The sequence below is a fragment of the Neodiprion virginianus genome, chromosome 1, assembly GCF_021901495.1.
Source record: "Neodiprion virginianus isolate iyNeoVirg1 chromosome 1, iyNeoVirg1.1, whole genome shotgun sequence".
In the NCBI taxonomy this organism is placed as follows: domain Eukaryota; kingdom Metazoa; phylum Arthropoda; class Insecta; order Hymenoptera; family Diprionidae; genus Neodiprion; species Neodiprion virginianus.
Window position 1 is genome coordinate 37,510,210 of NC_060877.1, and position 27,989 is coordinate 37,538,198.

General features: G+C 41.1%; 2 protein-coding genes across 5 annotated transcripts; one reads left to right on the forward strand and one right to left on the reverse strand.

Annotated features, from left to right (window-relative positions):
• On the forward strand, positions 1–17,122 carry LOC124299588 (cartilage oligomeric matrix protein). Of its 2 annotated transcripts, none has more exons than XM_046752857.1 (14): positions 1–247; positions 5,721–5,885; positions 7,025–7,248; positions 9,314–9,500; positions 9,572–9,657; positions 9,798–9,870; positions 10,501–10,690; positions 11,042–11,447; positions 11,798–11,950; positions 12,770–13,151; positions 13,252–13,605; positions 13,693–13,920; positions 14,023–14,532; positions 14,616–17,122. In XM_046752857.1, the coding sequence occupies exons 1-14, from the start codon at positions 163–165 to the stop codon at positions 14,723–14,725; spliced, it is 3,153 nt and encodes a 1,050-aa protein (XP_046608813.1). In that variant the 5' UTR covers positions 1–162; the 3' UTR covers positions 14,726–17,122. The 2 variants fall into 2 exon arrangements, with proteins under 2 accessions (XP_046608813.1, XP_046608815.1); XM_046752859.1 differs by having other exon boundaries at positions 9,798–9,856; positions 10,499–10,690.
• Positions 15,315–27,718, reverse strand: LOC124299625 (excitatory amino acid transporter 1). Of its 3 annotated transcripts, XR_006907035.1 has the most exons (11): positions 27,531–27,718; positions 21,862–22,132; positions 19,668–19,851; positions 19,541–19,583; positions 19,317–19,353; positions 18,546–18,729; positions 18,239–18,472; positions 17,956–18,147; positions 17,639–17,773; positions 17,226–17,428; positions 15,315–16,970 (listed from the first exon to the last, which is right to left on the reverse strand). XR_006907035.1 is itself a non-coding variant. In XM_046752894.1 (10 exons), the coding sequence occupies exons 2-10, from the start codon at positions 22,115–22,117 to the stop codon at positions 17,278–17,280; spliced, it is 1,416 nt and encodes a 471-aa protein (XP_046608850.1). In that variant the 5' UTR covers positions 22,118–22,132; positions 27,531–27,718; the 3' UTR covers positions 15,315–17,277. The 3 variants fall into 3 exon arrangements, 2 of the variants coding, with proteins under 2 accessions (XP_046608850.1, XP_046608859.1); XM_046752894.1 differs by having other exon boundaries at positions 15,315–17,428; XM_046752903.1 differs by lacking the exon at positions 27,531–27,718 and adding an exon at positions 27,479–27,498 and having other exon boundaries at positions 15,315–17,428.
• Positions 27,719–27,989: the final 271 nt, after the last annotated feature.

Below are 27,989 nucleotides of genomic sequence, written 5' to 3' on the forward strand. Positions count from 1 at the left end.
GCGCTCCAGTGGCAGCGATTAGCTTCCCGCAGCTTCGCGTGTGTCAGTAGAGTGCGAGTCGCGTGCCGAGACGGCGACACGTGCTGCCGGTGCTACCCTGATTACGTTGGTTACTTCCGTTACTTAACGCTCTCTTCACCGGAAGCTTGAAGATCCTTCGAGATGCGCTGCGTCGCGGCGCTGCTCGTCCTTGCCGCCCTTTTCGCCCTCTCGCAGTGCTCCGTTCGCAGCGTCGCGCCGGACGAAGGTGAGTTCAAGGTTCGCGCTCTGGGGGAAAATAAAGGACGCGTCGATTGATCGGTAAAGATTTTAGTTATTTTAAACGGTGAGTTCGAGACCAAAATTTCGCAAATATCGGTATGTAGACTTAATAGCGGAATAGTTTTTCTCGTCATTTATAGTTTCGTTAGAAATATTTATTCTTTATCAAGTGAAAATATTCATTTATGTATCACTCGTTATATCAAATATAGGTGTATTAGCGTGTAAGACAGTGATAATAATTGATACTTTAATCGCGTAAATTGATATTATATTGCCTCGTTCGTGGGAGTAGAAAACAAAAACCGATTGTGAGGAATTAATAATCGATGCGGTCGATTCGTCGAGTTTGAATAATAATCGATTATACTCGATTAATCGGGAAAAAGTAAACGATTTAGTCGAAAATCGATTACTTTTCGTCACTCTTAGCTCTCTCCGGTCTCCGACTTTAGACATCGTTCGGACCTTGAGAAAATTTCGAGTCTCGGATGTACTTAAACAGGAGAGTCCTGAGAAAAAAAGGATTAACATTGTATTCTTGAATGATTCCGATTCCGATGTTTGGGGTTCTATATTTATGAGAACAAGAATCATTCGGACTCATTTTATGACTCTGGAAGCCTTAGGTTTCGATATTCCGGGCTGATTGTTAGACCCCGATAATTAATCATCGAGGTTCTGTTGAGTGTCATTCAAGAATCTCGAGGTTCAATTTAGATCTAAAATTTTCGTGAACTCTGAGTCTCTGCTGAGTCATACCGAATTGCAAGGATCTGGAACTTGTAAATGAGACCTAAATGCGACATGGCATAAACGAATATATGCGTCAAGAGGTATTTCACCGAAGCAATTGTGGTGTCGATATCGTTCGAAACAAATTCGCAATCTCCGAAATCACTTTGCAATCTCTGGAATAAAATAATATTCTGCATTGGTAATCGTGAAGCTAATCATTGATGGTTGTGAGAAATCATTTAGGATTACAGGAATCTGTTTGTAATTTTATAAATCATACGACAGCTTAGAAATTATGATAAAGTCACGCAATCCAAGTGAAATTTATTTTTAAAGTAATCTTTCGTAATCATTCTACAAAATGTGAGTAATCACGAAATACGTCATTATGGTGTCAATTTTTACTCCAGTGAAAAACCTGACGAACCGAGCTGCGAAACATGTAAAAGTGCTTCTTCTCAGGGGGTTTTAAATACGTTTAAATCACGTGACAGATTCATGCACATCTACCAAAAAATCCGACCAATTTTTTCGCAAAATGGCTAGAAATTTTATTTGACAGTGAATAAAACTACAACCAGAGTAGCTGAGGTATAATTTCACTTTTAACTGAACTCTAATTACCGAAAATTCAACGCGCAAAAATCACTTGTAAAACCAGACGGTTACAGTTGGCTCTGAAACTTGTTATGCAGCAATCCCGTGAAGGTGACCAAATTTGTGCAGTTGTGGATTTAAAAGTCGTAATGTTACAGGAGGACGTTGACTCTGGAATAAAAAAAAATATCGTCTACATCCCAATGAACCCTGAGTTTTTTTGTTTCTTACAATTCATTTGTTCATTTGCTTGGTTCGTTTATAGCCCTTGTAAATGCAATATTTTGTTCACAGAGTCGAAATGTTGCGGTTACATTTCATTCGTATACAATACATATAAACCTTATACTCATTGTTTATCAGCTGACTTTTTCTAAGATAGCTAAATTCCAATTTTCACAGATAATCGACTCGATGTAACGTTTTAATTTTTTCATCAACCATGCATTTCATTCGGATAACAATGACTGAACAACCGTGACGAACGACCGATACGAAGGTCGTTAACAACTGTTGAATGAATTAAATATGCAACACATGTTACGGTACATGCAGAATTTCAAATAATTTTCAACAAGCTCATATCGTATATTCACGATCATTTAAGTGATGAACTAATCCATACGCTTCTTTAAATTTCTCCTCTACAGCACGCTCTCATTCAGCATCTGCCGTCGAACAAAAAAAAAAAAAACAGACCTTCGCGTGTTTCTCCTCGCAGTGCGTGCACGATTGGCGGTCCAAGGCTGGAATGTTATATTGTGCAACAAGAAGGCAAACTCGTTTTTTTTCCGGCCGAGCGTAAGTTTGCAATATGAGTCGTAGGTGGAGTCGAAGTTGAATATTGCAAACACGCGAAGCGAAAAGACCGTTGCTTCCTTGTTGCGCACGATTCTTTATATAACAAGAGTAGCACGAAATTGAGGTTAGGGTCGCGTTACGTCAGATTTGTTCGCTACAGCGCATGCGCGCTGTACAGAAAAGACCGCCTTTCACTCCTAGTACTTAAAATTGGTCTTCCCAGTACTCCGCGCATTCCCATTCGCAGACTCACTCTACCATCATAGAAACGATTACTTTGTCCACGGAAAAGACGCGCGGAAAAGCGCGTGAAATATGCTCGCGTTGTATAAAATCAGTGACGTAAGCATCGACTTACCGACGGTCGGTAAGTTCAGAGGTGGGTCGAGGTCATCGGGCGGAAAGACCGGTACAAATTGCACTCCCATAAGTTGCGATCTGCGCGACGGCAGTTTCCACAGTTGGTGCACTTACAGCTGGGTGGATTTATCGGGAACCCGTTCCACAATCCGCTCAAGATTCCCGTCGTCGAGCAAGAAACCCGGAAGAGGGTCACTCAACTCCAAGATCGCCGTTGAAGAAGCTGGAACGTAAACCTGGAAGCAGAGGGAAAGACAAACGGGATGAATTCGAGAAAAACACACAGCATTTATCGCGTATCAAGTAAATTTTGATACGTTCTTCAGATCTGCGCTGATTGAGAGAAAAAAAACAAAAAACATGCTGACTTGTCAATTAATCTCTCACCACGACTTCGGATTAAAATTCGACAAGAAACGAAAACGACCGCAATTATATGCATGACGGTGGCATAAAAAGGTGACGAAGAACGCATTTGGAGGTTTTGGTTACAACATCATGATATCGCTCATCAAGTGTCCTCTACGATGCGCTACAGGATGATGTCATTATGACACACGATGCTGCACGTCTGCGCTTTTATGTAACTTATTACAATGTATTATGTATATTTTGCGACCGAAATGTGACTCGCTTGTGTAAAAAAATTGAAAAGTGAGACACGTATTGGAAATTTGAATGCTTGCTCGTGACTAACGGGATCCTTGATGAGCCTGCCAGTTTTGCACGAAATCAAAACTCGCGATTTGAGCGAAATAAATAAATGAATAAATGGATCAATAAATGGGGCAGGATTTTTTTACGTTTGTGCATTTTATTCCAGGATGAAAACAAATATGTGCACGTGTAAGGATCTGCGAAAGCTCGGAATTTGTACGTAACGTTCCGTTTACCGAACCGTCAACAGCATGCTTAGTTGATCAAATTCGCCCTAGAGCTTTCAGTGAGTGAGATTTAAAAGATGGGAAGTTTTTGATGTTCGACCGGCTTGATACGGTATCTTTATTAACTGGATTTCACGAACCGGCAATTCTGTTTACTGTTCAGAACTGTGATTGAAAATTACATTTCGGTAACAAAATCGTCTCGTACGAGATTAAAGAGATTACAGGTGTTCTATGTATGAACACATTTTATTTTACCAAGTTTTTTTACGAGACATAGTCCTTCATTAAGTATTTATAAAATTATTATATCTCCTACCAGTTCTGGAGAGCTTTTTGAAAATATAAAGATAGAAAATTCTAGATTTGTAATACCGGAAACAAAAGCTCGTAATATATATCGATTCAAATTTTTATAGATTTTTTTTAATCATGTGGTATCGTTGAATACCGAAGTTTTCAATTTTGCGCCGATATTGTTTATAACCACGATATGACAAAGTTGAACTGACCGCTGCAAAAAGAAAGGAACCCTGTTTCACGATCAGTGTATAAATTTATAGAAAATGTTCTTGCGAATAAATCGAGCCCGCGTCGCATAATGAAATTGGACGAGTCTACCTGATTTTTTACCATTTGCAAAGCGATCATCTGCAAGCTCTCTTTTGAAATTCCGGTATTTTCTCCGGTGTTTAAAAATCATTCGACGAAATTTAACCAACGCTTTTTCCCCGATGAGTGCAAACTCGTATACCGAAAGAACAGACTCAGTCACAAACGATCGACGATAGGAATATAAATATAAAAAAAATAAAATAAATAAAAACTTCACCAGTCTGATGGAAATCGCTCATGCAGAGTCTCGGTGGCATAATTTTGAGACAGTACTAGAGACGTTTGTGGGTAGATGGATAGGGAGAGAGAGAGAGAGAGAGAGGCAGAGAGGCAGAGAGAGTAATCGATACCCATATACAATGTCGACGCGATCTGCGGCTGACACCGGATGAATGATGATCGTCCAAAAAGATCTGAGAATATTGGATTGTGCGAGCGTCGATCTTCGGGTTCTTGGCTATAATTGGTTGGGTAAAAAACGGTTAAACTGTCGGACGTTGGTTCGCCCACCCACGCATCAGGAAATCGAATAAGTCACGCTGTTTACGAGGTGTAATCCTGTCGAGCAAACCGAGCCCACAGCTCTGCATCTATTCCGTGCGAATAATCATCCCGTGGATTCGGATTATCGGGGCTACGTGTCTATTTATTATTCAGGGATTCGATTGAACTCTTTCGATTGCCTCGCGCTTCAAGCAAACAATAAAGTGATTATGAAAACTCCGCTTCGCTCTCTTTCTTGCATATACATCACGTGTAATGTGTATAGTAATATTGCATACATAAATATATACATACATCTCTGTCGCTTGTTTGTTATTCAAAATTTTACGTCATTCAAGAATTAATTTTGATACCAGATGGAGCAGAGCTGATATGTGGACATATTATTAATTTAGGTATACACGCATCACTCGAAAGATGAGTCTGAATTTATTTTAAGCCCCTGGCGTTGGTCAAATCTTTTCAATTGAATATACTTTGTCAATTTTTACTGACGTTGAAAAAACAAAAAATTAGACAAACATGAAAGGTACGGCAATAAATCGTATTTGATTGTACAAGTTTTTGGCACATCCTATTTTGGAAATGAGTATTTCACTTGCATGAGGCAGCCCCGTGTTATTTATCGCACCTTTGTAGAAATCGGTGAAACACATAACGGAACTTGTTCAGCCCCCGCAAGTTGAGGCTCCGTCGTAAGCTTGTTAAATACGTACCTACGTATCAAGATTCAGGAGTTAGAGAACACTTGAACAGGCGAAAAATTTTTGTGAAATAATACAAAATTTTTGGTATTGCACGATGAATAAGTCAACAATATTTACAATATTTATGATCAGAATTCTGGATCACAGAAACACCCCTAGAAATTTCAGCAGTCTCCATGATCCGGAAGTTTGAGATTCTTGTTACGAGTCTTATTGAGTTTAATTTTTATTACTATTTTTTTTTTGTTTACAGCACTGACAAAGGAGCTGGAAGAGGCGTTGGGTAAAGACGATTTTGTCATCGCCGTGAAGAATGTCAAGCCAAAGAAGCGTCGGGGCCCCGAGACGCTACTCATTGCAGATTTTTCCGGATCAAAGGAAAAGTTCATAGTGATATTGGACAGACGCACAAAACACGGTAATTACGATTTTTCGTAAAAGCTATAGTTTAACATTTAACATTAGAAAAGCTTAAGATTCGAGAAAATTAAACCAACGGTCAAATCGATGATAAATTGTGAAACGGCCTTGGAAAGAGTTCAAATGATGCAGGTATAAAAAATTGAAACAAGACTTGAATTCGAATCCACATGTCGAACAGTTTTGCACCTACACTCGTTCGGTTCCCACCTATGACGCAATTCCATCTATAATCTTATCCCGGGATACAGAGTCCGTCACCAAATATGGTGAATTTCTGTCTCGGTTTATGGAGTTTGTCTCCATACAAGTTAGTCTTCTTACACAGAGAGTTTGTCCCATTTATCGTAACTCGATTATCGAGCGTCAACATCTGTCACAATTTTTCACCGCGAATCTAATTCCCCAACAGCAGCTATTACGGAGTGACGAAATCCTCGAGGAATCTCGTATTGAACTTCTAAAGAAAAAAAAGCGAAGAGAAGAGAAACGTGCGGCAGAATAACAGAGAAAAAGAAATGAGAAGAATAAATCTTGATAGCACAGTTGACAAGTGACAAAAAAGAGTCTGCGCACAGTGTCACTTATTATACGACTCGTGTGTGAAAATTCCAAAGTGGCAATACCGCCGATCGGATCATGTGTTAAGTAAGAGGCCTGATACAAAACTGTGTCATCGCATTTGTCGCGTGATCTGCTAAAACGATCCTCATGGGGACTGGAAAAAAGAAACGAATCGTAAAAAGTTTGAAAGAAAAAAGCTCCCCCGCGTCGCTTCTCTAAAAAGACCCTGTGATCACGTCTGTGGAACCACGCACACGTTTGACACTCACATGTATACGTATCAGAAGAATACTGCAACTGGTGTGCTTGTCAGAAACGAGAAGTTCGAGGCCTCGAGATTGAACCAATTTCTCACTCGCCGCTTCGTGGCACCAGATGTTGTACCCGAGACAGAGAAGCGTTTTCCGTATCTCTGATCGCATTATGCAACTTGGAAAGTTATAAATTGAAGAAAGTTCCGCTAGGCGGTAGAACCGCGACTCCCGCACGCAGACCAATTCCAATATCAAAATCATTGAAAACAATTGTGTGTGCTATGAACATGTTTTCATTACCAACCTAATTCTGCTCCAGTTGTCATCGAGACCGTCCACCATGGAAGTGTCCACATCGAACGCTTCGACGTCAAAGGCCTCGACGACTCGACGGTGATCAAGAATCTGCTTCTCCATGTCCACCAGGCTCAACCAGACGCCAACATCGAGTTGTACCTGAATTGCGTCCACTATGGAAACGTGCCGACGAATAAGACCCTCAAGGAAATGGCAGGAATTCTGCGTACGGTACGCCTCGAGGTGGTGAGTATGGTGTAAGAGGAACAGTATGAGACGACTTAAGAGTCAGCGGAACTTGTTCGGTCCTAACGACGCGATCAATGAACGTACGTTGCTTGTTTCGAAGTGAGTGCTTTGCAACAACAGCCAATTTCCCGCCAGCTACTGTATCTATTTGTACGTGAATCTCGATACGGATTTTCATTCGATTCCAGCAAAGCCACCGTACAATTACAAGTACAAACAATTGAAATTTTCCTGGTGACATTCTCGCTGTTTACAATCGGATGCGCAGAGCCGTCGATTCGCTTCCAATCGCTTCACCCTCGACGGGGTTTTGGCACCAAGCCTGTCCTACACCCTGTCCTACATCCAGATACATATCCATTATACGTATCCATGTACGGGTGGGTATGTATAACACGATCGCAGCTTGATTGATGAATAATAAACACAAGCCGTACCTTGGCCTGCTAGTCTTGGACAACAGACCTCCGACACTAGAATGTATCATTCTTGTTGCCGCTTCTGGCCCACGCCTGAATTCCTTTAACCGATCACGAGGAGGTGCCACCCAGCCTTGCGACGTAACCCAGGCTTTCCATTATTGCAATAGGCTCGCCTACAATTATCATCTACAGTTTGAACCACCTACCTTCTGAGGAAGCAGCCAAGGAACGGTAATCTTCAAACTAATCGTGTGCATCAACATGTTCAACATGTCTTAGCTCGGATCTTAAGAGAAATGCTCAAGGCCAGGGTTCCACGTTCAGGATAACTGACATCGGTAAACGACTGATACATTTCATACATCACACCTCGATACATCCGTGTCCAGTCTTTTTCCGCGCGATCCTTATACTCGGTACTTTTTGACGGAGCCAACTCATTCGATATGTTAAACAGCCGGTGAAAATATACCAGTTTATCCGAGCTTGTTGTGCTCGAAAGTGTAATCGGCAGCTGAATGAATGGCCCACGCGCAAATATTATGGCGATGAACGCCGAACCCACTCAAGCGTAACACAACCGCGTTGTGCCTTTCTAAGTAGGTATACCTATACTCCCAAGGGCCGCAAAAGACTCGTAGGCTGTAGACGAGGATCGTAGGCGGAGGGTCTTCCAAATATGGGCGAGAGTGGCGCTTCGCCGTGCAAACGACTTGCACAACGTCTCGATCCTCTTAACCGCAGCATATATGTATATGTATATGGGGCATTCCACGTCAAACTTTGAACCCTTGTACGTCATCCCTTTCGATCTTCATCATTTTTTAGCGTTATGTTCCAACCAACCCAAAAGGGTCTCGGAATTTTTTTCAGATTTTTTTAGCCATCCATGGAGTTTGAAATAATTGAAAAACGAATTGCAAAAACACCATTTTTTTATATTTGAAAAAATTCACACCGAGTTTATGATTCAAAATGTGATTTTTAAATATGACACGATAATTGAATCTCAATATTTACTTTTTTTCGCACTTTTTTAGCTTTGTCATGTCGGAATTAGAGGTGTTTATTTTTATATCCCCCGATCTAAATAGATCACGGAATCGTGAAAATAATGTGTTTCTGCAATCTATTCAAATCAAGACATATAAAAAATAAGAAAACGAAAAAAATTCTGATACGAAAAAACTAAAAACTTGCGAAAAAAAATAGTAAATATTGAGATCCCATTGTCGTGTCATGCTTAAAAATCATATTTCAAATCATAAAATCAGTGTGAATTTTTTCAGATTTTTAAAAATGGGGTTTCCGGAATTGCTTTTTGGATTTTTTTTCACGTTTCACAGGTGGTTAAAAAAATCTGAAATAATTTCGAGACCCGTTTGGGTCGGCTGCAACATCATACTGCAAAATCATACATGAGTTGGAAATTTTACGTGGAATAGCCCATATATACATATACGTGCCTTTCAGCACGCGTTTTGAGCCTGCAATGCGATTCTGATAACTTTACTTCCCGAGGGATCATGGGAGCTTTGACTTATCGCGAGTCTCGAATCTCGCGTGCATCCTATAAAGTCAAAGAATGTTCGGATGCTTGTTTTCCCCGAGGAATATTGATTAATTTATTCGGATTTTAGTACAAGGAGAAAAAACACAAGGCTAAAGTGTACTCGGGTATGAAAATGAGCGACATCTTGGTGCGGGAAAATTGCCGTTCGGAGTTCCTCGACGTTGAAACGATGCAGGGAACTGAGCCACAGGCGGACCAGCCAAATACTCGCAGACGGGGTGACATCCAGATTATTCCCGATTGGGACACCGAACGTAAGCATCGAATTATCGAAGTATGAAGTACGCGTGGATCCTTTGCTAACTTGCTCACATGCGTGTTTCAGGATGTTTAACGGAAGCTCTGCTCGTAAAAACTCTGAATTCGCTGATAGAATCCATTCGTCGGATAAGGGATGAGGTTGAATTTAACGTGAGTGAAGCGGCCAGTTTGTCTGAACGCTCCTGAATATAGCGGCAGAAATTATCATACGCACCATTTTCAATCGATCATACTCAACTTACTTGGAAATACGGAGTTTGATTACTTGTTGATTGATACGGTTTTTTCAGAAACAAGAAACCCAACATTTGAGAAGCTTGATTGAAAACTGCGAGGGATGCAAACGCCAAAATAAGCTTATTGGTAATTAAATTTTGCAGTACGAGCGGCTTTAGCAACCCTCGTCTCTCACCCTCCGCTTGTTGTCGTAAAATCGTCAAATCTAAAATTCTCTTTGTAACTTTGAAAATAATCGAAATCCCTCGGTTTTTTGTTCTCAAGATTGACTAACAGTATGTACATATGCTGCAGAACCTTCTGCTAGTACTAGGGCTAAATTATAACTGAGATGAAAATAACTTATGACAACAATAACTCTCGACAAAAATAATTCATCACAAAGATAATTCATATTCCATTTTTGTATTGTTGTATACACGTATGTGTGATCATTACTTAGCTTATTATATTGAAAAATAATTTTCGGAGGCCGAACTTATTCTATCCTTTGGACTGCGACAGTCACCTTACGTATTTTTCGTAAAGAATGGCGTAGTTTCGGTCCGTTTTTTTGAATAAATGTTGTTGGTTGAGGTTATTTTTGTCATGAGTTATTTCTGTCTGAAGTTATTTTTGCGAGAGTTATTAAGGTCGCCCTCTCAAAACTTCCCAGCTCTCAAAGAGACCTCCGAACTCCATTGTTCCCAATCCCTACATCGCACATCGCATAGAATTAATAAAAAATTGGTTTTTGCTCGGCAAATTTTATCTTAGTCCCGTCATGTTCGATGAACTCGCCATGTTACCCGGGAGCACAATGTCGGGACACAATCTCTGGTCCACAATGTGGATCTTGCCCCCGCGGCTACGTGGGAGATGGAATATCATGTCGTCGAGGTTACACTTGCGCCGATCGGCGCTGTTTCCCTGGCGTGACGTGCTACGATAGGGATGATGGCTACAGGTGAGAATTTCCATTATGATCCCTGTCTTTCGTCTGACTAAAAGAACTAATATTCTACCCGTGGGGTAAACCATTCTCTGATCAGGAACCTGTGTAGACTTGATAAAAAGTCACTTGTGGTCACTACGTGAAGTTATGTCGATCCGTTCAAGGTTACTCGAAGTCGGTTGGGGTTGGATAGAGTCACTTGAAGTCACGATACGAAGTTGAAGTATGACTTCGTTATAGTTCACTTACGCGAAACATTCCGAATGCACAAATCGTTGGTACTTGACATTAGAGAATGGGAAACCCTTCCTTCGATTAAGGCAAAAGAAGCTCCACAATGTCAAATCCATGTGTAACTTTCAGGTGCGGTCCGTGTCCCTCAGGATACACAGGGGACGGGGAAAGATGCGAACGGCTGAAGGGCTGCCAGCTGAATCTGTGTCACAGAGGGGTGCAATGCATGTCAATGGACAGCCCGCCATATTATCGGTGCGGAGCTTGTCCCGCGGGATTCACCGGGAATGGAACGGACTGTCACGACGTCGACGAGTGCGATCTCGATCAGCCATGCGACCCCATGGTTCGCTGCACGAATCTATCTCCCGGATACAGGTGTGGCCCCTGCCCACCCGGGTACGAAGGACGCGCCGTTTCCGGTCTGAACAGCGAAGACGCTCGAAGAAGGAGGCAGCGATGCACCGTCATCGACAGGTGTAATGACGGGAGAAACGGGGGATGTGTTCCAAATTCTCAGTGCTTCAGTGCCGGCGTGAGTGTCGATTTTCGTTGGTCCGATTGGCGAAGAGCTCAATGAGATTTCTTGGCAATCGTTACTTTCCGTAACTTCTTGTAACCATCGTGAGGCCGAGGGTGCATGATTCCTGTGCTTGAGTTACGGAGAGACGATTGTATATTCGTGGGGTTGAAATCAAGAATTTAGACAAGTTACCAAAGCACCAAATCGAAGTAAAGACATCAAACTTTGACTTTTTTCAAAATTGGATCTTGAACCATGCCCTTATTCGTGGATAGAACGCACAATTGAACGTCAAGCAGATATTTTTTCCGACTAACAATGAGGTAGAAACTACTAAACCGTATTGTTTACTGCATTTTCAGGGTACTGTCAGGTGCGGTCCGTGCAGGCCAGGCTACGCTGGTAATCAGGCCACAGGGTGCAGGCCAACGAATGTAGTCTGCGATGACGGAGAAACCGTATGCGACGATAACGCCAACTGCAAGTACTACGGAAACAACGAATACGCCTGCATGGTAAAATAAGTCCTTTGGAACTATTGACCACGTCTGCAGTCGAAACACGTTGAACCTCAATAATTTTCACGGATCTTTTGGCACGCGGACGAAATACTTAAAAAATAAATGCCCATACCTATACCATGTAGTAATCGTATAAGGTCATCGGACACTAGGCAAACACGAAGATACATTCGACATGGCACAGTGAGACCTCTCTAAGTCATGCCTTCTCTTTCGATCCTTGTTACTTATAGCCGAGCCTTTTGTCTAGAAGAGTTACATCCGTTGGTGCTTTTCAACCCGATTCACTTCTTGTAGGTTTTTCATTCTCCGGAGAATGGAACGTGGAGGCAACTCAGAGAGCTTCACCTGTATCCCCTGTCACAACCCAATCACGGCACAGTCGCTCCTGCGACGAAACATTATACGCACTAAAACATTATACATATTTTTGTAAGCTTCCAATTAAGCATCCTACTATGGTTGTAGTTAGGTATATTCCATGAAGAATCATGGGATAGTCTTGGACAGTCGTATTCTATGCCAAGCAGGCTTTACTCACTCACTCAGTGTAACAATTTACTGACATCGTCTGTTGCCCTTGATTGTATAATTATGATTTGAATTAAAAATTATTAAAACCGTTATCAAGTCGACTACAATACGGCTCAATCGTAAAATGCAAAAACAGAAAGAAACAACTTGCCCGCATCCCGACATCATTGCAATTACACGTATATCACGTCTCCCACCATACTGGAACCCAATATTTATCTTCCTCTCGACTGTTGTCATACTTTAGTGATAACGAGCGGTACCAATGGTTATTCGCAGTGTAAAATCGGCTGGGCTGGAAACGGTAAACTCTGCGGGATCGACGTCGACCAGGACGGTTTTCCAGACAGCAAGTTGGCCTGCTCCGAGCGAACCTGCATGGCCGACAACTGTCCTCGCACTCCGAACGGAGGGCAGGAGGATACGGACAGAGATGGGCAGGGAGACGCCTGCGATTTGGACAAAGATAACGACAACATCCCGAATGTGGCGGACAACTGCCCAACCGTTTACAACCCTGAACAGGAGGACAACGATCGTGATAGACTAGACGGTGTGGGAGACGCCTGTGACAATTGTCCGTACATTTACAATCCAGGACAGCGTGACGTCGATGGTGACAAGTTGGGGGACCCCTGCGACGATGACATCGATAACGACGGTGATTATAAGGAACATCGGAGATGGTACCGATGGATCAGGCCTACTGTTGACATCACTCTGGTAGTTAATTCAATGGTACCTGCACTGTACTTTTTCAGGAATTATAAACAGGCATGACAATTGCCCGTGGAAGGCGAACGTCGACCAGTCCGACCGTGATCGTGACGGTCTCGGTGACGTCTGCGACAACTGTCCGTACTCGTCGAACGCCGATCAGAGGGACAGTGACAGAGACAACGTCGGCGATGCCTGTGACACCGGTGCAGACAGGGATCGTGACGGGTTTCAGGACAACAGGGACAACTGTCCGGACGTGCCGAACGGAGACCAAGCTGACACGGACAAGGATGGCATAGGTGATGCCTGCGACGACGACAAGGATGGCGACGGCATTCCGGACGACAGGGACAACTGTCCGTACTCCTATAACCCCGAGCAACTAAGACCCGACTGTGAGTGATCGATTTTTAAGTATTTTGACGACGACGCGACGATCGTCTTCGGTAGGTGTATAACATTCGAAACCGCTTCTCCCGAAGATGATTTCCGCAAGGACAAATGCAAGACGGACGCGGACAACGACAGGGTGCCAAACAACTTCGACAACTGTCCGAACAACAGCTTGATATGGGCGACTGACTTCCGGGCGTTCGAGACCATCGTACTCGACCCCGTCGGCGAGGCCCAGATGGATCCGAACTGGGTGATCCAGAATAACGGGTCGGAAATCCTGCAGACGGTGAACAGTGATCCTGGTATCGCCGTCGGTCAGTTTGAACTGCTAAAAAATTTTCCCACCTTGGTTGTTTTTTTCTTTTTTTTTTTTCTTCTCAATCCCTAACTTCATTGGCAATTATCTTGGACTCTAGGCCTCGACACGTTTAACGGTGTGGATTTCGAGGGTACGTTCTACGTCGACACCACCATCGACGACGATTACGCGGGCTTCATATTCTCCTATCAAAGCAATCAGAAGTTCTACGTGGTCATGTGGAAGAAGAAGAGCCAGACATACTGGCAGTCGACGCCGTTCCGAGCAGTCGCCGAACCTGGGATCCAGATAAAGCTGGTGAACTCGGTCACTGGACCGGGTGAAATGTTGAGGAACAGCATTTGGCACACCGGTGACACCGAGGACCAGGTCAAGCTGCTGTGGAAGGATCCCAGGAACGTCGGGTGGAAGGATCACACCTCCTACCGCTGGCTGCTCCTCCATAGGCCAGAGATAGGACTGATCAGGCTCAGGATATACGAGGGAAGGCACATGGTCGCTGATTCCGGAAACATAATCGACTCGACGTTGAAGGGCGGAAGTCTCGGGGTCTTCTGCTTCTCCCAGGAAGCTATCATATGGTCGGACCTCGTCTATCGATGCAACGGTGAGCTTAAAATTAATCCGAATCTTAATCGCATCTCACCGCATGATTCGAGCCAAATTTCACTGGTCTATGTTGGTTTTCAGAACACGTGCCGGAAATCGTGTACAAAGATTTACCGCCAGAGCTTCAACGAGCTGTGCACATTGATCGTAGCAAGGCTCACTTTGGAGGGGTGGCTACAAACCGCGGATGATAGAGTTTGACTTGTAGTTCAACGTTTTAGGGATGATATGCTCGTCGGATTAAGAGGTGAATCAATACGCCAATGCTTACAATTATTAAACATACAAGTATGACTAATCATGTCCGGAGATCAGATCGACTGCACAAATCAAAATTTCGTATACGGTTGACCATTGTTATAAAAGTCACGATGCCGAAGGTGTGGAAAAAATTTTACTGCCATCTGGATTGACACAGTTATACGAAACCCCGCACTATTTTCAGTGGCTCTGAGATAAAGCCGTAGTAATTATACAATAACAATTACGTATTGTAATGTCAAAACCTGCGAGGCACGGACTAGAATTTTTATATCGTTACTTTTAATGTAAAAAGTGATAGTTACAATGAATAAAGATATAATATATTCTACTTACTAAAAGTAACCATAGTTTTCACGTTATTGAGCGTTCGTGAATAATCCAGTTCGAATCATAAAGACTCGAGGCGTTTCGTCATTCAAGCTTACCTGTAAATGTTGAAGGAAATTATCGATACTACAATTTACAAATGTAATATTGCACTTCCAGGCGTTGAAGAAACAAAATCATAAAACTGAGTAAGGGATTAGGTTCGGAGTTTTTTTTTTACAGACAAGGTGACATCGGAAACATCGTGAGCATAAACGACGTTTGAATAAAGTGACCGAGTAGTATTTAGCGTGTATATCCATACATGATATATTTTGTTAACGTATCCGATTTTTATAGATGATCTCCAATCAAATCTAAAGTTTATATCAAGATTAACAATCGTAATTGAATTAAATGACGTTGAAAATAAACGTGTATATAATATAATTATATATATGTGTAAATATATACCTATATAAGACTTCTGACAGCGTGTGGCGAGAGCTAACAATGTACTATCAATATGTAATCTGTGCTTTTTTTTTTCGTTCCTCAAATTTGTCACATGAACGTAATATTTTTTAATTCAGCACCAGTGCAGATAATTTTTCTCGGGAATTTTATCTATTTACCGAGATATATATATATATATATATACTATAAGTATAACAAATATGTAAAGCAAGATGACTACTTTTATCGTTAGCTTTCCTTATACGGTAAGTACAGTAGCACAAATATCATTTATAACGAGCCAACGACGTAATATCAATGAAGATCCATCGATCTGCGTAAGATCTATGTTTTTCTAGCATAGGATTACGATGATTTTTTCGCAGTCAATTTACGATATAATTATTACCAACGAACAATCGGAACGCGCTGCGTTCCATACATTTATACTAACTATATTATCTTCGCCAAGAATTACATATGCATGTATGGTATGTCTATATGTAACTACACAATATTACGTTTCTTAAAAGCACCTAGTATTCAGCCATATTAAGTATTCATCAATTCATTATTATCATTACTACCACAATTATTATTATCATCATCATTATTATTATTATTGTTATGATTATTATTATTACTAATATCGTTGACATTTGAGTTACGTTGTCTACATTTCTAAGACAAGAACGAACACGTCGGCAGCGATTTGCGGATATGTGCCTCTGAAAGTATGCATATATAAATAAAAAAGGTACACTTGTATAAACGTACCTAGTTTAAATAAAGCGTGAGTAGGTGTGTAGCACGGTATTACAGTCATATAAATCGAAGTACATTTATTAAGTATACAATTTAAGTATCAAAGGTTTGCTATTCCATATTATACGTATGTACGTATGGTTGAAGGAAAAAAAAAACATAGTAAGAATGATAATTCCAGTACCGCGTCAAGATGAGAAAAAGAAATGGCACTTAATTTATTGACTTGGAAAATGAATCGTATTATTTATAGGTAGTTATAATATATGTATAGTTCTTGAGTCCCACGTTCTGCGATGTCGATTATAACGGATATAATAATGGATATACTAATTATTGTCAGGCACAAGCGATTGTCAAGTTATACGTCGTCGGTAATGAGCGAGATTGTTTTACACACGTTTTTTTATCGACATTCAATTCTAGACTCACAGTTTGATGTTGCAGGCGAATATTCGATATAATCTGGAATGGAGGAAGCAATCTAACACATGATCGACGAGGGTAAACAATTATCTGTGTGTATATATATATATATATATAGGTAATGTGTGTAGTGTGACTATATATAGCATATGTAATTTCAGCAACAACAAAATATATACATTCGCGATTTCAACGTTTGAAACGTGTGTCAGCTGCAGTCTGAAAAATAAAATTGCAAGTCCCGTTATATTTCGGAGGCCTGATCAATTGTTATGTGGAGCAGCCGCTGTGATTAGACTTATTTTAAACTTATATAACACGGCAAGAAATATATGGCGAACCTTGAAAGGTATATAATGTATAAACGCCGATTGATGAGACAAAAAATGTTGGCGATATTATCGGCGCGTGGCTACTGACACATGCAACAGTCGCCATTTACGTATTCATAATGTATAATAATTATATACATACTAATGCGAAGGTTATATGCATGGCCGAGTATCATGTACATATAATCACTTTTTCACGCTTCTGATTTCCTTAGATGGGTAAGCTCGACGCTCTCCTCCTGCTGACGCAACTCCGCCGCTGCAAGCTCTCCTTTACTCATTTTCTCTATTATGCAAGCTCCCAGAAGGTCGCACATCACGTTTATCGTTGTACGGAATCGGTCGCTAAAATCGAAACATCCTCATTAAAATTTCACTCGCACTGACTACCACGACCTTGAATACGTAAAGACAAGAGGGAGAAATTTTAGAAAATAAAAAAGGGTGAGCAAGATATTTCCATTCGAGAAAGAAGCGATAATTGATGTAGCTCCAGTTCAAATCGTTTGAGCTGACAATTGGTGCAACAATAATCATTTTACGGTATGTACTCACAGCAACCAATCGACAGCGATGATCACACTGACGTCTTCTGAGGGTAAGCCAACGGTGTCCAGTACCATGACCATCGTGACAAGACCAGCCTGGGGAATGCCAGCAGCTCCGATGCTAGCCGCAGTCGCAGTCACGCTAAAGAACCAATCGTTTCATTGTAGGAACGATTCTACCAGTTATAAACGAGATGAAGGATTCTCAGAGTATTTGCAAGCAATTGCGGCGCATTTTTAAAAAGCAAAATACAACAAACGGACACCCAGAACATTGGGCATCTAATTTCAAGTCATGGTCTTCGGTTAGGCTTCGGTGCTCACCTTATGGCAATGACACTTCCAATACCCAGCTGCACTTTCCTGATCTGAGCGATGAAAATGGCGGCAACCGCCTCGTACAAAGCGGTACCGTCCATGTTGATGGTGGCTCCGATGGGGACGACGAACCTTGTGATTCTGGGATCGAGTCCCATTTGGTCGAGGCATTGAAGGCTGATGGGCAGAGTGGCGGAACTGTAAGAAAAACGAGTGAAATCTTCCGTCTTACCTCCCGAGCAAACGCTAACGATAAAGCCTTGGAAGTGCGGAGTGCCCGAGGATTTACCTTGAAGCTGTTCCGAACGCCGTTACCAAAACCTGACCCATCTGACCGATCGCCTTGAAGGGCAGCTCCCGAGTGCAGACGTAGTAGATTATTGTCAGGGTGCCGAAACCGTGGAGGAAGAGACCCAGGAGGACAACGGCGAAATAGATGCCTAGCTTACCGACTATCTCCCCGAGATCTTCGATTTCCAAGATCTTCGAGCTGACCAGGAAAAGGACACCGATAGGCGAGATCCTGGAGGGCAAAACAACATTGACGGCAACTCGCAGCATGAATCGGATATCAAAAGTCCGAAGTATCGACCTACCAGATCACCCAGTTAGTGATGATCATCATCGCTTCGGAGAGCGAGTGGAAGAAGTCAAATAGTGGTTTACCGACCTCCCCCATCTTGGCCAGAGTTATTCCCATCACGATTGCAAATATCACGAGACCCAGGGTGTTTGTTCCATCGGCGTAGGTGTGTTCGATTTCCCACGATTTCAAAGGAACTGGCGAATTGCAAGAAAAGGTATAAAACACGTCGGTTCATTTTTGTTTACATCACTGACGACACGATTCATGATCATCTTTTTATACGAATTTGACTCCGCGACTATTGATAAAACGATGATAAACAGTTGATCTTCTGAAATGACCAAGAGTTAAAAGTAAAGCTAGATCATTTTCGCGCGAGGATGGTAACCAGCGATTTATGAAGAAGAATCGAGTGTATGAATGAGGAGGTAATCGTCGTGCCTCCGTATCGCGGGGTCCATGGTTCAAAGTTCAAGAGCCTTCAGTTGGCTGATCTTTGTGCATGTCGTTGACCTAAATTGATAAAAACTTCATCCCCTCGGTCTGATTAATCACCATTTGGAAGAACGATCTTATACATTAATCCACGCGCAACTGCGATCAACGATCATGATTTGTAGGCAATTTTAGAGTCGATTCAGCCAACATATGTTAATTCAACGGCTAGAATAATACCGGTAGCAACTCAATGTCATGACCGCGATCCCAGCAACACCTTGAGCAATGAATAAACAGCGTTGTGTCACGGTTAGAAATTTGTTTATACAAGACTTATACTCACTGGATTCATTGTGAGGGTCCACCAGCTCGGTTCGATACTGAAACGTGAAAAACGATTTACAGATGTGTGCTTACTTCTACTCCGACGGGACTAACGGATAAATTATTAATCTGAACATGACAAGGACACAATGAAGGCACAAGGCAACCTTTTCGAAGCTGCACGTCTAGAACCATGAAAAATATTTTCTTCTTTTAACCGAACAAACGTTCCGTGTCACTCACCTGGCTAATGCAGGCCTGGATTAGATTCGGCGGGAAGATGTTCCTGCGGAATGAAAAAAGCAACGCGTTAATTCCTAGCTGAAAAGAAGATCGTTGAAAACAAGAATCGCAGAGGGTGGATCATTACCTGATCAAATCGAGCAACGTATCCTCCGTCGTAACATTTCTCGTGGGAACCTTTGATTTGTCGGCTTCGTATTCAGCCGATCCAATCTCCCCGGGACGAATTACGAGGACCAAAATGATACCCAGAATGACAGCGCACACCGTCGTCGTAGCGTAATAATAAATCGAGCGGCTTCCAATTTTTCCTGAAAATTTATTCACACGTTTTACATGTCCGTTGAAATAATGATAATCGTCGAGTGAATCTTCCTACCGATAAATCTGTGAATGAAATTATTAGCGATTCCGTTTTTCTGCTGCATAAAAATACTGTCCGTGAACAAGATGTGGACCACCTTGAGCTGACCGAGTGCTTAATTCCAAAATTCTTGTGACCCTTTATCTATTACAAATGTTTGGTTTCACTTGAATCAAGCGTCCCTCAAGATCGTAAACCATTTGTCGATACGATAATCGGAGGCTGGTTAATTCTCCTTGTCCCATTATACCGAAGAGGTATGTTGCAAAACTTCAGCTACCCGTGTTGGCTGTTGCACAGAGGTCAAGTACTGCGTACCGTTATACTATGCAAAACTATTGCCTTTCTCTTCAACGGCGTTCTGCATGATAGTGATCTCAAAGGAAGCAAAACCACGTTCCCACCATTCCGCTATACGCTACTCCCCCCTCATCTTCGAAAAACTAAGCTGTTAATTCGAAACGGGGTTAGATAATTATGAAAACCACGCGAGTGCAGGTCTGAGACATTCTGCGATTTCCTTACACCCTACAACGGAAATCGAATTCCAGTCATTTCTCTTTTAACTCTTTCATGCTCACGTTTCTCTTTCGAGATTCACTTGAAATTTTGTATATGAAGGGTTTTTGGGGTCGCTGATTACGAATCTGAATTCGAAATTATGAAATTCAAACTGGCGGATCAAATATGACGGACAAACAAAAACAACAATGAGAAAAATGTTGAAAAAAGTCTGTAAAATTATTTGCTATGTATTAAGTTAGTGTAAAAATTGGCATTCGGATGATTATATTAGAATAGCAGAAGATGCTTTTTTTTGTGGAAAAATACGAATTTCGATCATTCGTTTACATGTGCTATTTATCCAATAGATAAATAAATAAATTTTATATTTTTTTTTACATGTAGCAATATTTTAGGGCCATTGGGGAATGAAAAAACTCAGCAGTTGTTACCAAGAAAGTAGTTTGATAAACAAAAAGGTGCAATAAAAAGGGTGGGACACACTGAGCGTAAAGGATTAAAAATTGATATGCAAAAATGTGACTTACATACTTTCTCCGCATGTAAGAATCGCCGAAGCTCGTGCTACATTATCATATCTGAATGTGGTTCAAGGTCCCGTCGACGCGTATAATTACTTATTATTTTCGCGTGAATACAGAATGATTCTGGAAATTGCATGCAGTGAATCCTTACATGGTTATCATTGGAAAGATTAGGCTTATCGCTTCACGCCGACAGTTTGCAGTCACGAAACAAGCGATTATTTCATACCCAAGCTAAAGGATTTCGCGCCTACATCGACCGCCGCGATTTTATTAATATTTTATTGACGATAGTCGTGGATTCACAGTCAAGTCAAGACTCGATGTGTGAATCCGGAAATACATTTCGGGGTAATTTTGAAGGTGGAATAAAGACGCTAATTGTGAGCTGTGAAGCGGGAAGATTCATCCGGGTAAAAAATTCACGGTATCATTTGTTATGTAATTGCAATTCACGCTCGTCCATTATTTATTATTTATTACCTGCTGCTAAGAAGCTGTTCGTTCAGCACAAACGGTTACGGTATGTATAATTACGATTCATGGCAAGGTATTGACAGTGGTTTGGTATAATTTCATGAGGGGAATTTGCCACCATATTTGATCTACGACGTGGCCGAGAGGCTCTGCATCGACGCCCAGAGTGAATTGCACATCGTGTAGCAGAGCTGGACGTATCCCTGTTAACTTTAAAAGCTTGGAATTGTAATCATCTACGCGATTATTACCACGGCATGTGTTGGCAATGTTACCGCACAGTGTAAGCTTGGTCTGCTTATGACATCACTCGAGATATCGGAGTGCGTTTAAACCATTATAATTGACTGCTCTGTTCTCGATTCGGTAAATTCAAGCACGATCTTTCCGCAATGACGGAACCATGGAAAAGGATAAATTCCTTGGTATACCTGACAACGAGAGATCCAGACTTCCGATTGCACTGACAATGCTCGAGACGATGAGGGGCAGAATCAGAGCCTTCAGCATCCGGAGGAACAAATCTCCCATGAACTGGACGTACATAATTTCACGTTTCGACCAGTCTCCGGAGTCCCTGACGTTCCTTAAGATGAGTCCAAGGACCGTTCCTCCTACGACTCCCATGACCGTCAAAATCGTGAGGAGATTTTCCGACATGCAACTCTTCAGTCTTCGCGGCGCCATGATTGCTGCAGGTGTCTGAAACAGAAATCAGATATTGTTCAAGTTGCGCGAACATGCGAAGCAAATTTGTACATCAATTTAAGTCTGCTTGTCCATTTATCTCTTATCTCCATTTTCACACTCGAAACCACCGAACTAACCGCGAACTTGATTACGACAAATGTATTCCGCGGTTGGATATCTTCTCTTGCATTTTCGTCGGTGCAATTAAATTTCATGTACCAATACCAAGCTACTCCGTACCTTGAATCGGATCGAAGGAATTAATTCTTATCGCGCAATTGAAATCTGGTACATGCAAATGGCAGACTGAGTAGTGACAATAAGTGTAAAATGAGAAAAGAGAAGAACGGGTGAAGCGATGACGGGAAAACGTGAGGAAGGTGCGGCCGCGTGGGTAAGTCGTGACAGTGTTTGTCCGTTGAGAAAAGGAATCGAGGAAGGCTTGCAATTAGTTCCTCATTGCGTATAACTACATATCTATGGGGCATTCCACGTCGAATTAGCAACTCGTGTAGTTCTCCCCCTTCGATTTTGATCAATTTTTAGTGTGATGTTCTTACCGATCCGAAAGGGTGTCGGGAATTGTTTAAGATTCTCTTTAGTTACTGGTGAAATTCATATGAAATCGCTGATTTCAAAATCTCAAGAAAAAAATTTTTCATTTTTGAGCAACACGCGATAACAGGATGTCAATATTTACTATTTTATTTATTTTTTTTTTTTTTTTTTTGTAAGTTTCCAGTTTTTCCATGCCGGAAATTTTCCATTCTTTTTTTTTTTTTATACGACTCGATCTGAATGGATTGCAGATTCAGAAAAAAACTAAAAAGTGCGGAAAAAAAGTAAATATTGAGATCCAATTATCGCATGGTACTTAAAAATCACATTTCAAATCGATTTTTCTCCAAATTTCACCGGTCGCGTAAAAAAATCTGAATAAAATCCCGAGACCCTTTTGGGTCGGTAATAACGTCATGCTAAAAAATTATTGGAATAGAAGAGGGTGAGGTGCGTAGGCTGCTAACTCGACGTGGAATGCCCCCTGTACATGCGTATAGGAACATATTAAAGCAGTAGTGCAGAAAACAAGTTTGACGCCATTGTGTGAATAATAATGGAAAAAATTGACGCTTGCACAAGACTCCCGATGCGTCTTCCAACATTATAGTTGCATACGAACTTCACCGTGACCCAGGAGTAAAAGAGATTCCTTCACCCTTATGCAGGCACTCAATGAAAAAGTTCATTTGTTATGGTAACTAGAAAAATTCAGTAAAACAGCTAGTGAAAAAAAAAAACTGTTTGAATATTGTTGGAATTACGAAAAACGAGGTGCGCCTAACCATTTTACGCTATTGTCAATCCTTTTTTGGTAACTGCAACGCAAAATCAGTTTGTTCGGTTTACTCTACTTTTTTACTTAAATAAGCTTTAACGTCAATTTATTCTTGCACAAGCATTAAATTTTCGCAACAGTTGCAAGAAAATTTAGTAACAGCGATCGCAACGAGAAAGAATAGTAACGGATAATAGACTTTCCGGTAACAGCTACGAAACTAATTTTCATTTTCTACCTAGAACTATATTTTTCGATTCTGGTAAAAAATGAAAATAGTTAAGGACTGAGCGGTAACCGGAATTAAAAATTTCTCTCAGTGTGGCATGGACCCAAGGTAGGTATTATCGTGTATAAGATTATTTGAAGATTAAAAATTATGCGAAATCAATATTAAAAATCTTTTATAAACTACGAATAGTAGAGTGAAAATTTTAATTTATTTATAAATATATCCACACATGAGCCGTCATTAGGTTTAAAATTCATTCATTCATCCATTCCACAATTCATTCATTTCATGTGTATATTGTTTAAAATAGTGTATATGGTTAAAACTGGTGGATATTTATGAGATTGTAAATAATTGTCAATAACCGTCTTTCGTCAAGACGCTATATTTTTTTATTGCACTTTTATTGTTTCCTCGTTCTATATCGTCTCTTTTTAAATTTGAGCTTGGCTTTTGGAGTGTTTCAGTTTTAATTTGAAATGTTTGTCCTCGTAGTTCAGATTTACTTTATTACTTTTAATTTGTCGATTTTGGATCGATTACGATTTCTTTTCAGAGAGGAAAACCTCCGCACCTCCTTCCTCCTAGAGAGACGTAGACCAAGTCACCTTTCTCCTTAAATTTGTGACCAGGTGCCCCACTCCCTGGGTCTAACCTAATCCACTCTAGCCGTGTTCATTGAGCGGTTATATTTGAATCATTACACATGGGATTTGATCGATTCATCGCATCCAAGAGTTTCAGGAGAACATGTTGAATTACCATACGTGCGCATCGATTTGAGAACCACTTGGTGGGCAGTGTTGTTGTTGCTGAATTGTCAGCGCCATTTGATCACGGACCGTATCCAATTAATGCATGCTCTTTCTTTCATTCTTATATGTTTCATCGCTGCACATATCGCATTGTATGCGACATCGCGTGTGTGTCTGACTTAAACGCAGCTCGCGAGATTGGGGTTAAAGAAAGATGACAGCGAGGCCGTTGTATCTTGACAGAAATGTAACTCGTGCTCTTTGTCTTGTGTAAGCATCAAACTGTGGAACAGTTTTTTGGAGCAAACATCTCTCGCCAGTTCTATACGTGAATCCTTCGGAAATTTGGTGTCATTTAAAACTTTTGCAAATTATCCTAGTCTGCATTGTTTCAATGATTTTCTAAATTTTACTCAACACCTAGTATTATTTTTGCGGAAAATTTACGTTACGGCTTTAATCGTAGAATGTTTTTCACTGAAGAGAGAGTCTCGACTTCTGTATGCGCATTTTATTTCAAGCTTTACCCGTATAAATAATGGGGATTGCTTACTTTGAGACAACTTCACTCGGAGAATATAACGATTTGAAAGTAACGTGTGAGATGTTGCAGGCATTTTTGAGGGAAAAGAAATTCCAGTAATTTTAAGCAAGTATATTAATAATGTAGGACGATGCTTTGAATTACAATAAGCTTGGAGCTTGAGAAATCGAGATTTCGATGAATGATTCACAATCGCAACTAAAGCATACTCAGACTGCAGACAGAAATTACGTAATAAAAGCATTTCATTTTAGAGCAGTTGCCCAAATAACGTGATACATTTTTTCCTCGATCATTGCAAGTGAAAGAAATGAAAATTGAACTGAGTCAAAAATCGCAGTAGCGATGAAAGAATTGTCTGATAGCTGCGAATGGACATTAATAAAAAATTATAGACCTATCTACCCGCATGTTATTCTATATCCGTCGATTATCTTGAAGCGATAAGATATAAGACAAGTGGCAAGCACCCGCTTTTTTTACACAATGAATTCACGAGATTGAAGTTAGTAACGTTGTATGATCAGGAAAAATCGTTACTTCGCGTCTTTAGGACTGTCTGAAATTCAGTACAGTATCTTGATATGTTAAAAAGTCAACTCCTTTAATTTATTAAAAAATTTCAATGCAATGAATTTTTTCCTCACGTTTCGTTACGTTAACGTGACTCACTTCGGGATAATTGCCCGCATCACGATTAAACGATTTACTTGAAATTCTGAATGACAACGAATCGTTCGTTAATTGATTCCTCTCTTGCGTAAGACTTTCGCTTTTTACGCGCTCTTTCGCCGAAGCCAACGACCTTAACAAATCGCACGTGCTCGTCGAAAACGTTTTTATTTTCTATCTGCAGCACTCGATAAATAAATATTCGAAAAAGTTCTGTTTCGATGAACGATTTATGCGCAGCCATTGTCTAGCGAATGTTTCACCCTTCCTTACGAATGCACCAAGTTTTCGTAATTTTATTAAAAGACCGAAACTGGCTTCACCGAAATTTTGCGAATTAAGTGAAAACAGGTCAATATATATACAAGTTACAGACAAAATTACCGTCAAATTCTCCGAAGGAGTTAATTATTTCACGTCAATGTGGTTTGGCTCAAAATACGTTGCGCGTGTAATGAATTCTGTGCGAAATCTTTGCCACGAACTTTGCGCAATCCGAGTCTCATTACACGATAAACTTGAGACAATATTAAAGTTTACGAAAAACTGGACGAGTTAATAAATAAATAATAATACGATAACGATAAGAATTAAGTGTTCGTCTTTTCGTAAAAATTTCCACACATAATTCTCCGAGTCTCTAATCATTTTTTCGGCATATAAAATTGATTGATGAGATGATTTGAGAAAGAAATAAAAAAACGCACTGACATTCTCGGGTAAAACTATTTACGCTAGTTTTTACATCGGGTATCCATTTTTAATTAGATTCTAAAAGAAACTAAACAAACTACAACCCCATCGGTCGATACAATAAACCGAAGCTACAAGTTACACATGTTCTTCGGAGTCCCTCGAAATGAATCGAGCACGTGTCACCGTAATGTCCAAATCTGGTCGCCTTGCCGGTTCAAGAAACGCCGGGATCCAGTCCAACATAGATAAACGCGGCCCTGCACTCTCCTCTCTTGATACTTACGCATTAGTGTGCGTAACTTGCGCAATCCGATCGTGTAACCATAAAGCGGTCAAACAGCTCTTCTGCATTCGTTATTTAAAACTGCAATTTAAAATCGCCGCGCGAACGCGTTGTAATTCAAATTTGAAAGACGCGCGCTTTTTCTCTGTAACGTTTATCCCCAGAATATCGGCCACCGTGAATTCGTCGTTTATCCTTATGCCACAATGCGTACAACGTTGTTTCAAAAAATCCAGAATCAGCCAATCTGAAGCTGCAGCTTTTTTCGAACCCTTTGATGTCAAAACGTGACAAACGAAACGCATCCAATAATAACGCGGATTTTGAGGGAATGCGATCTATACTTTAGATCACGAGAACCTGAAATTCGGTGCTAGTTTTGAGAGAAGCTTATATTTTTTGCCGTTTTTGTTTCACGAAAGCTTTAAAAAACTCTTGATCCAAACACGTTTTCTGTATCTACGTTACATGCTCGTCATTTTCTCCCAGACACGTGACAACTATAACGTAGCCAATCCTCGAACAATTTGTCAATGTTTTTTCTCTCGTACATGAGATAAAGTACCGAGCACTAGATTCGGATCCTTATATCCTGCGATCCCGACAGCGAATGACGGTTGTGAACGAGGCGTCAGAAAGAGTAAAAACGCCCTGCATTACGCAGAAAGATCCATAAATCACTCTTTCGATTCGATCGCATATGCAAAGATCTTATCGCACAAGTCCCTGAGCGATATTTGTCGCAAAGCTCAGCATACATGAGTACGAGATGAGAAATCAGCGAGAATTGAATAATGTGAGTTCCAGAGGCTCACAGTATGTGTGTGTATATATATATATAAGACTTATTTCCGAAAAGCGATGTTTATCCCAGATTTGTTGGATCCCTTACCCTCTTTCGGCCGGAAGGAAACCGAGGTAATAATCCACAAGGTGGTGCACAACGCCGGGCGAACGATTCCTCAGGGATGAATGTTTGAACCCCGGGAATGTAATTTCCCGTTAATGTGATAAACGAATTCGAGTCGAACGGTGTACGTGGATCACGCGCGCACCTCGTTCCTCCTCGGCTGTTCCTCTCGGACTGAACAGCAGCTTGGAGTGCTCTCTGATGAAGCCCTTCGGCGTTTCTGCGATGCCTCCTCGCCTCTTCGCTTCTTGTTGCGCTTGTTTCGTTTGGATTCCCCGGACCGTTTCAGTCGCCTCGAGGCTAATATTCGCCGGACAGAAGCACCACGCTTGTTTGACCGCGTACAAAGATGAAAAAAAAAAAAAAAGAATTCCAAATACGGCGAAAGGGGCAGAAACAAAGGAAGGAGGACGAAATCCTTGTGATATTTGTGCGGACGGA